Below are 10696 nucleotides of genomic sequence, written 5' to 3' on the forward strand. Positions count from 1 at the left end.
CAAAAGAAAAACATAAAAAGACATCAACTAGTGTAAAGATTTAAATTGTTTTATGTTTAGTTAAGGAGACTATCGAAGATGTTTATCCATTGGATTTAGATGTGTACAAAAACTCCCAATGCAAGATGAATGTTATTGATCTAGACGATGATGTCAGCATACGCATTTTGTAAGCCATGATAATATTGTGTTGAGTCATGATACATAGAAAATTATGAATATCGCAATAACACCAATTATGTAAATCACACTAATTCATCTCGCTCTTCTTCTAAACTCTCATTATATCTATTAACTACCATTTACACATATATTATGCACCACTTTTAGGGCGCAACTTCTTAGGGACCAGGGTGGCCCCAGTCACTATCGTTTTTCAGTTAATATGGTAAATTTCGTGATTTTACTTGAAATAAGCGTGGTCACACCCAACGTATTTTTTCAAAAAGCTAATGGTCACTACTTATTTTTTTTTATACATATAATACCCTATCGTTTGATTTTTATATAAAACCTTGCAGTTTTTATAAATAAAAGTTACAAAATAATAGTCGAATAATAAAACCTTTGTTTTTATAAAACTCAAAATTGAAGAGGTCTATTTGTAAAAATCAAAACTTGTTGAACAACAAAAAACAACCGAGGATTGCAATTTTGATTAGGGTTCGGAAAAAAAAAACCTGTTACCTCACATCCTCACCTACGCCCATGTTTCAGCCACTACTGTCCGCTGTCCACCGCGCTTTACTCACCTTTGTCTGCAAGGTAATAATTCACCTTTGTTTTGTTGTTAAACATTCTATTGCATTTATATTAATTAATGTTAAAGGATTATAAAATTAGGGTTTGTAATTGTAGAATTGAGGATTTGAGGAAATTGACCAACTAAGCTTATAATTGGTATTGTATGGTGAAATTATAGTTTACCTCAACCTTAGGTAAATCATGGGAAATTTATCAACTAAGTTTGATGGTTTGCATAGAAAAACAAATCGCTGAAACATTTGATTCGAAATTCATAATTGAGCATTCAAAGATCTTAAAGGTCGTCGTGCTGCTTTGTATTTCTTCTTATAGATACTCACCCTTCCTCTCGTATTATCAGGTCTTTGTTGGTCAAAAAGCTATCTAGTTTTTTTTTTTAAATTTATTTATTTATTTTTATTGTAAGAACAATCATTTGAATGAATGAAGAAAAATCAGATATATAGATGTCATATTGTTTGACCCGACCGACCCAAACCGAATCACCGGCACGAACAGAATTGTCAACCTGAAAACTTTTGGATCCGTGACTTCAGTCACCCCCGTGACTAAGCGTAAGCTTCGCCACTCACTTTATAGTGTTCTAGTTAGGAATATTAACTGCCACACAATACACATGTACCTAATGCTTTGAATATGAGACATAAAGCGATTACACTTTCTCTCATCTACTTTCTCTATAGTTTTATAGGGGCGTTTTACATCAAAGTGGTGTAGTGGATTGAGCCCCTTCAAATTATTGTCTTATTATTATTTTATTATCAACCTATTCTAATAAAGTAAAATAATTGTGGACACTTGTAATCATATGGTTAATTCTCACAATATTTTTCCCTCCAAAACCAATATCTTAATTAACCCTAATATATGTAATAGATCAATAAATATTTGCTTTCCTTTTATACTCAATTTATATTATATCTATACATTTTTATAAAAATAAATATTAACATATTATTTACTATGTATTCAAAAAATACAAGGTGAAATCCAAAAATCAAGAATAAACCATGTTTGTCAAATATTGAAAATACCATAATTTCAAATGTTATCATTAACATATTGTATATTATAGAAGATTGTAAAGAAATACAAAACTCGAATATACTTTCATTTTACAAAGTAATTTTTTAATCATTAAATTATAAATATATACTTAAGAATGTTGTATGAAAGCATGTCATGCAAAGTTGAGAAGCTCTCTGAAATTTATTAAAATCTTTTTCATGGTGTAACTAAGAAAAACATAGTTTTTGAAGAACATCCACCGTTGCAATTTAATGTTCTACTTTCCTTTGATGGGTGGTAAATTGATAAATATATCAACAAAGATAACACTTATTCTATATTTAGGCTGAGTGGTTAGAACTACTATTATTTGAGAAGTCTTATTCTCGAAATTAGTTAATGACCAAATTTCTTTCAATTATACACACATTACACTGAAAATGAAATTTTCAATAGAAAGAGCGTTATCGGGTACGTTTTTACACGTGCATTTTTTTTATTAAGTTCATTTTAAAAAAATCATTTTGTGATATATATAAAATTAATTTATGTACATATAGCATAGATAAAAGCATAGATGTAATACATTTTTTCATATACGTTATGTAATTATTTGTAATTTTATAATTTAAATCATCTCGTGTGTGTGTGACTCGTACTCTAAAACTAGTTACTCTTATATTAAAAAAAACCAAATAAATAAAGCAACCAATTAGCTTCCCCTCTTTTCCCCCTTCCAACGCTTTGTGGGAAGCGCCCTCCACATCAACCCCCGTCCCACTCCCCGGCGTTTTGGGTCCCACTAGGGGGTCTTGCTTACTCTCTTTGAAAATGATAAAAAGAAAGAAGAATAATGAATCTCATTTCTCTCAATAAGTTAACCACCGACAATTTTATGATAACTTGTTACGTTGTTGCCATTTCTGTCAATTCACTTTAATAAAACAAAACCTTTTCATATACACAAATAAGAGATTCTCTAATTATTGAAACGGTGGTAGTATTATTCACACATAAAGCTCGAAACGCCGCACCCTCTTCCCACTCACCAGACTAAATTTACTTCACTTACAAAATGAGTGAACAAGAGAGGAAGAAGTCTCCCTCCGGCGTCACATTTCCGGCGGACGATCGGAAAACCACCATCGCATCTTCGTTATCAACCTCTACTTCCGGCACCAGAAAAGTTGTAATTAAGAGTGCTGATATGAAAGAGGAAATGCAAAATGAAGCTGTTAATATCGCCATTTCCGTAATTGATTTCTATTTGATTTGATTTGATTGATTGTGTTTGTTATGAATTGATAATAATTGGAGTGTGTGTTTAGGCGTTTGAGAATTGCAGTGTGGAGAAGGATGTGGCGGAGCAGATAAAGAAGCAATTTGATAAGAATCACGGTCCTACGTGGCACTGTATCGTTGGCAAAAACTTTGGTAATTTCGGTTTTGTTTTAGCCGTCTGTAGATCTACTCATCTAGCTTTAAATTGGTGTGTGATGTCACTCTTAACCTGCAATTTCTGACACGGACCTGTTACATTATACGAATCGACATTGTGTTAAACAAGTTCGGGTTTGGGCTTAACAGGTTCCGTGTTTTAAAAAGGTCGACACGCTTAAGACCTGTTTAAGTTCGTGTCTAAAATGGTTAAGCACTTGTTAACTTATCAATGGCCCGCTTATTTTTAATAAAGTATATGCCCTACTTAGTGGATGTTAGATTTTAGAATTTTATGCATTTTTGTTTTAAATATGTTAAGGATTATGGATTAATTAAGACTTTTAAGAACTTTTGGCAACTTTTGTTTCATCACATATGTGATATTTATCGTGTCCCTAAATAGGTTGTGTCGCGTAACCTGTTTCCAAACAGGTTTGTGTTTGGAGAAAATGACACGATTAGTTATCGTATCGTGTTTTATATAGAAGCATAGGTAATCGTGTATCCTGTCGTGTCGTGTCTGACTTGTTATGTCAATCGTACTTGTCAAATCAGGTGTGATTTTGCTTTACATAACTAGAAGTTCTTTTGGATCCTTTTAACTCAACCTTCTAGCTGCTACGTATCTTGTTTGTACATATTTTCTCTTTGTTTTTGGGTCTCTATTGATTTACAAACAGAGTTTAAAACGGTTAAATACCAAGAAAGTCAAAGGTGTTCTAAAATTTTTCAATCTTATAGTTACGCTGTGAGACCATGTAAGACCAAAGCTGAAGCGTTGTTGATTTTCTTTATATGTATTAGAAACAGATAAACAAACTATCATGCCAAATTGTTAATATAGCGTAATGCCGTAAAAACTTGGTGACTTTATTATAAGATTTGAAGAGATTAATGGACGTAACAACAAACTGCAACATAATTTACGGATGGGTTCGGTTTTGCAGGGTCTTACGTGACTCATGAGACAAACCACTTTGTGTATTTCTATTTGGAATCAAAGGCAGTGTTGCTGTTCAAATCTGGTTAAGCATGCTTCCATTGTATATGTATGTATTACTGCTGTATTCAAGTTACCAATTGTAGCTGAATATGCTTGTGGATTGTGATATTGTATTAGTCTCCGCTATTAAATCCATTATCTTGATTGAATGATTTACTATAATTTTAATTAAGCCTACTTCTTTCACACAAGAATCTCTTAAGCTCAACTATTATCTCATGATGCAAGATTTGTCAAGCCAACTAGTGATCAAAATTAAAAGAAAAAACAGGGATAATTTCATCATATACTTCACTAGTACTTGATATAATATTATATTTACTTAACATAACATTGTAACATTATATGAGTTTCAAATTCCTTTAGAACTTGCTATATGAAAGTATGAGTGTAACAAGAAATAGAAGAATGCAATCTTCATCTTATAAATGTAAAATTTTAAGAATTTTGAATGAACACATTAAACGTTAATATTTTAAATTCGCGACATGATATGTTGCAAGTTTTTAGTGTAAATTTGAAATTATTCTTAAAATTAACTCGGAGAATATTCAACTAATAATCTAAAATTAATAACGCCAAATCTACTTGCTCATAATGGATCATTTGACGTAACCCAAATTATGTAATTTACACTTTGCGATGGATTAAATACATATCACAAATTGAATTTTAATAATCTAAGTTTTGACTCATTAGTCGAAAATTGCCTACTCTAGCAAATTTGAATTTTAATACTAACAATGTGATCAACAATGCTCCAGACTTTCACTTTCGTTTTCAAGGACAATCACACTCGAATGAAAAAGTAACTCCGTCTTCCCTTAACTTTCATTTAAGACGTTTCAAAACAACTTAAAAACTTCTGATTGTGATAAAAATCAATTTGTTGTTCTAGAATAGTCATAGTTACTTTTCTAAGATTGTCTTTGCAAACGAAAACAAAACTAGCATGGTCATATTTACATTGTAAAGATGGATTTAACTTACACTAAAACTAAAAGTCTCCCTTATTATTAGAGGTGGGCAAAGAACCAGGTTTCGGTTTCTCAGAGAAATTGTATCCGGATCTGAAATAGGTTTCGGTTTCTCAGAGAAATTGTACCCGGATCTGAAATCGATCCGGACCAGGCCGGCCAAAACCTGACAAAAACCCGGACCATACCCGAAACTGTTTCCTATCTGACCGAACCCACTTAACTATATCCAAACTTATTCCGGTTCCGGTTCCTTAATAAACCCGGTTTGCCTACCTCCAAACTTATTATCATTCTATTGGGCCCACTGCAATTCAATTATGAAAAGGCAGTTTTCTTGGTTTTTTACCTTTGCTTCATTTGGTAATTGGTACCAATTAACTTCTTCCATAGAGTATCACTGTGGGGTGACTGGAATCTGGTGGTTGCTGCATTAAACAAGCAAACACCGTGTTCACGGAAGCTTAAATTAAAATCCTCATCGTCGAAGAAGCATTCTCAGTTATCCAGATGATGATTTTGCATATTTTTACAAGTTCAGGTACGTTTGCCCAATCGATTTAACATACAACCTGTTATTAACTTATTACTTATCATCATCTGTCAAATTCCAGAAACCGTGTTGTTTTAATAGATCATATTTAGGTTAACATTATTATTTCTCACCGATTTACATGTAACAATTCATGTAATTAAAGGATGACTGTTATCTATTGTTGAAAGAAGCTTATTATACATCTGCAGGTTCTACCTATTCTTTAGGTTAGGTAAGTGCTTTACATGTGATGTGGCCTCTGTTCTTTTGATTCACCTCACACAATTTTATGTAATTTCAGTTTCATTTTATTTTACAGCTTCGGTAATAGTTAATAGACAAACACATGGAATGTTTTTATCCATTTACTGTTACACCAAACCTCATATTGTAAGCATGGTTTAAGGCGCTAGACGCATTCAAGGAGCATAGGCCGCGCGATGGCCTAAGGACAGGGCCGGCCCAATCATTTTGGGGGCCTAAAGCAAAATAAAGATTAAGGGCCCTTTTCCAAAAACGAGTCGGTTTTAAAATAACCGGGTCAAATTAAAAATTTACGGTAAGTATCAAGGAACTGATTTAAACATTGGTAAAAACTATGTAATAAAAATTCAAAATATTTGTCCGAAATATCCCTTATGATCAAAGACGTTTTTGAAAGAAACAAAAACTCAAAATTGAATGAAAGTAAACTTAAAAAATAATCAAGATAAAAATAATTCTGCAATTTATTTGGCTTACCATTTTAAAAAAAAAATTTATCCCCTTCCTAAACTTTGAAATTACATATTTCCCTAAACCATGCTTAAAGAGCATTGTATATTTTGCATTAAAAACTTGTATTTTGGGAAATATGTAATTTCAAAGGGTTAGAAAGGGGAAATATGTAAAATCCTTAAAATTTAATAGCATACAGATTGGTCTACTGTAGTATAAACATAAAAATTAAACCTACACGGTTATCTTTAGCAAAACATAAAACATAAACATGAAAAATTTTGTAAAGTAGCCACTAAGACTCGAACCCGGATTACACGCCTAGAAGTTGGAACAATTACCACTACAACCTTTGAGATATTATGTTACCGGTGGTTAAATTGCAGACTAATATTCAAATTATTTATATATACATATATGTAATAATATATTTTATAAAATGGAGGCCTAAAATATTTGGGGGCCCAAAGCCCTATCTTAGGTTCTATATACATACAGGCCGGCCCTGCCTAAGGAAAAAAGCGCACTTAAAAAAATTAAAATATATAATGTATTAGAAAAATTAAAATTACATATTTCCCCAAAATACTAGTTTTTAATGCAAAATGTACAATGCTCTTTAAGCATAGTTTGGGAAAATATGTAATTTCAAAGTTTAGGAAGGGGAAATATGTAAATGCCCCTTCTTTATATAAAATATACAAAAGCTATTATATAACATGTAATATTGTCTAATTATTACCAAAAGTTCTAAACGAGTCAAGATTTAAATATAATTCCAAAACTTGAATAACAAAATGTTCAAAGTAAAAAGTACCAAAAGTTTAAAACATGAAAACCAAAAGTTCAAAAAGTAATAAATAGTAGAGGTTCAAATACCAATAGAGGTGTCAGACAACTTCAAAACGCGAGGGCCTAGCAACTAGAAGCACATATATTGGGCTTTGCCTGGAAAATGTGTCTGGGCGCAAGAAGCGAGGGCTTTCAATAACCATGATTGTAAGAAATTAAGAATATTATTGAAATGAACTTGAAGATCGCTAATTACAAAGCCCTACTCTTATATGCATAGCAAATAAGATTAACAACTTAACTATCTTTAACCAAATAACTACCGATTAACAAAGTAAGCTGACTTGGAAGTCCACATCACTAACTAGGCAGTCAACAATGGTCAACACATAGTGTTATGTTTGTTTGTAGTTAATGTTAAAGACTAAAAGAAGATATATAGATAGGAAATATTAGTACATGCCATGCGTTGAATGATTTGAGAAATATAACAGACTTCAATTTCTGTACATACATGTGTAGTAACTATTAACTAAATGAACCCAATTTTAGCTCACATTTCATAGTTTGATCTTCATGTGTCCTTCACTGCATCTTTCTTCCAATCTGTCCTGTATATCACAGTCAAGATTGATAATAGACATGCCACGTGTGCTGCTAAAAGCATATAACACGTGTATGACTAAATAAACTCAATTTCTTGCTCACATTCCATCATTTGATCTTCATATGTGCACTCACTGCTTCTTCCTACCAACTGTATCGCATCTGATGCTTCTTTTTCCCAATCTGTCCTGTAAATCACAGTCAAGATTGATAGTAGGCACGCCACCTGTGCAGCCAAAAGCCCGTAGCACAATCCCAAAAACCCTAGTTTCCACACAAAAGCTGAAAATATGGCTACTGGTGTACCCGCCAAGTAAAACGAGCATAGGTTAATTCTAGCACCAATAGACGGTCTTGCACTGCCACGTAGGACCCCAGAACATGTGGTTTGTGGGCAATTCGCCAGCTCGCATATTCCAATTATAGGTAAAGCAGCCATTGTTAACTTCAAAACTTCGCTGTCATTAGTAAACACTTTTCCCCATGCTTCTCTTCCAAACACAATCCCCAAAAGCCCAAAAAATGATGTTACAATAGCCAGCCCTATTGCCACTAATGTTGCCAAATGAGCACGACCCGGTTCTCCTGCTCCTAGCTCGTTCCCGACTCGAATCGATACCGACATGCTAAGTGCTGATGGTAATGTGTACATTAACGAGGTCGTTTGGATTACTATAGCAGATGTAGCTAAAGCAATGTACGGTTTATGAAGATAACCAGCTAAAAGCGTCATTAGTTCATACCACCACCATTCTGAACAAACCGCTAAACAGCTAGAAGCCGCGAGCCGAAACAGCACACCCCACCCCTCACCTAGTGATGACTCGAGTTCAGTCATTGGTTCAGACTTGTGTGTATGGGTGAAAAACATGTAACCGAGAATGAAAACCGATGTACTCAAGTTGGTTATTATTGTTGAAAGTGCAATCCCTTGAAGGCCAAGGTTAAGGTTAAAGGCTAAAATGTTGGTGATTGGAAAATGTAAAACTGTTGACAGTAAACTACACCACATTAATGGCCATGTTTTCCCATTGGTTCTTAAAAATATGCATAAAGGGTTTAGAATGCAATAGACAATAAGATCAGGGGCTGCATATTTACAATATAAACTAGCAATATGTGTGATCTCAGGGTCTTGGTGTAACTTAAGCATGATTGGTTCAAGGTTAACCCATAGAATCCCAATTGGTAATGATGCAATTAATAACATAAAAACGGTTCTCTGTAGGGATAAGTTAACCATGTGTAAGTTTCTTGAACCGAAAGCTTGGCTGCAAAGTGGTTCCATCCCCATGGCTAACCCTGATAGAACCGAGTAGCCGGTTATGTTTGTGAACCCTATGGCTAGTGCACCACCGGCTAGCTCAAGTCTACCTAGCTTTCCCATGCATGCAACTGAAATCATATTTTTAACATAACTCACCAACCCCATGGTGAAGAGTGGAAAACCTATGGTAGTTATCATCTTCATTTCTTCAATGACCTACAAGAATTCATAACATAAAACATAACATGTTTATAAATCTATGTTTAAAACAATATTGATCACAGTTGCTTACCATCGGAACTATGAGATTGATTTGAGTGTAATCAGGCATGGTTTGCTTGTACAACATTGAAATATACGATTTAATACAAGGCATTGATGCCTTCAGTTCTTCATGCATACAAAATATAATGATCTAGAATAAGAGAGAGAAATGATAAGAGGACAGATGCTTAGTTGTCGGTGTTTAGAAAGGATTTGGCATGGTTTTATAGTAGTGAAAGGTGGTAGGGATACATGCAGATGTCAAAAAAAAGGAAACATACTTTTAGAAGCAAAGAATGTATTTAGACCATAGTAAAGTTAATGATATTTACATAAACACATGACACATGATATATGTACTTATTTTAGACATCATCTTTTTACGAACATGTTATGTTGGTGTCTTACCAGATGCCACATGTGATAGTCTTTAATTCGACAGCATGAACAATGTGAAGCTTAGAGTTGTATTTATAAACTAAGACTGTGTTGTTTATTTCAAGGACCACTTGAGAAGTTGCATATGCTATTCAAAAGATGTCATATTTTCTTGTTAGCATCAAATGTTACGAAACTGTATCATAATCATAAGTTCATAAACATGTTATGAAATTTGACCAGTTTATTCTCATCTTTATCTCTATCTGTGTGTGAGTGTGCACATGAATAGTTGAGAATCCCCCGTATGGTGAAATCTCAAATCAAATTCATATGAAAAACCGCGCATGTGGATTTGGTTACAACCTATGATAAATCAATTGTCATCAATCAAACTTATCTCACTTTCAATGACTATCATGTAGAAAAATGATTATTGTTTACTTCATCTAATGATGGGTTTTTTATTTTTTATTTACTTTAAGGAAAGCAGATGGAAGAGATATCACACCATCCAGTTATATCCCACCTTAACAACTCTCATAATATAGTTGGTTACACAAAATGCAACCATCTTTCATAATCCAACTCTTTTTGTGGCTTTTTGGTCTTAGAAGGTTTTAGGCATTTCAAGAATTTGAATCTTGATTAATACTCCATTAAAATGATTAAATGGAAAGTTGATACCCTTCATGTCTTGAAAGGGAAATCCTTTCTTTTACCAACCACTAATTGAGATTTAGAAATCTTTCACTCACTTAAGTCACACTACTTGCATGCACTACCCCACTACATGCTTGTCTATTCATATTATTTTTTTTATTAGCAAAAACTATTTCGGGTACAATGTCATATGACGAAATGATGATCGTGAGTGTATTTATGGGCTACCATGATTGAAAAACTTTTAGTTATGCTTGTAACTTGTGAGTTCACTAGAATAA

At 33.3% G+C, this 10696-nt stretch overlaps 2 protein-coding genes across 2 annotated transcripts; one reads left to right on the plus strand and one right to left on the minus strand.

Moving 5' to 3' along the window:
• The first annotated feature begins 2833 nt into the window (after nt 1–2833).
• LOC143533451 (dynein 8 kDa light chain, flagellar outer arm-like) lies at nt 2834–4308 on the plus strand. Its single transcript, XM_077028235.1, has 3 exons — nt 2834–3025; nt 3102–3207; nt 4161–4308. The coding sequence occupies exons 1-3, from the start codon at nt 2849–2851 to the stop codon at nt 4241–4243; spliced, it is 366 nt and encodes a 121-aa protein (XP_076884350.1). The 5' UTR covers nt 2834–2848; the 3' UTR covers nt 4244–4308.
• A 3611-nt stretch (nt 4309–7919) lies between these two features.
• On the minus strand, nt 7920–9871 carry LOC143533453 (protein DETOXIFICATION 55-like). The gene is made up of 2 exons (XM_077028236.1): nt 9403–9871; nt 7920–9326 (listed from the first exon to the last, which is right to left on the minus strand). The coding sequence occupies exons 1-2, from the start codon at nt 9508–9510 to the stop codon at nt 7920–7922; spliced, it is 1515 nt and encodes a 504-aa protein (XP_076884351.1). The 5' UTR covers nt 9511–9871.
• Nucleotides 9872–10696: the final 825 nt, after the last annotated feature.

This window comes from Bidens hawaiensis, unplaced genomic scaffold, assembly GCF_021521415.1.
Source record: "Bidens hawaiensis isolate Kalapana, Puna unplaced genomic scaffold, B.hawaiensis_p1.1 tig00009693_1, whole genome shotgun sequence".
Classification (NCBI taxonomy): domain Eukaryota; kingdom Viridiplantae; phylum Streptophyta; class Magnoliopsida; order Asterales; family Asteraceae; genus Bidens; species Bidens hawaiensis.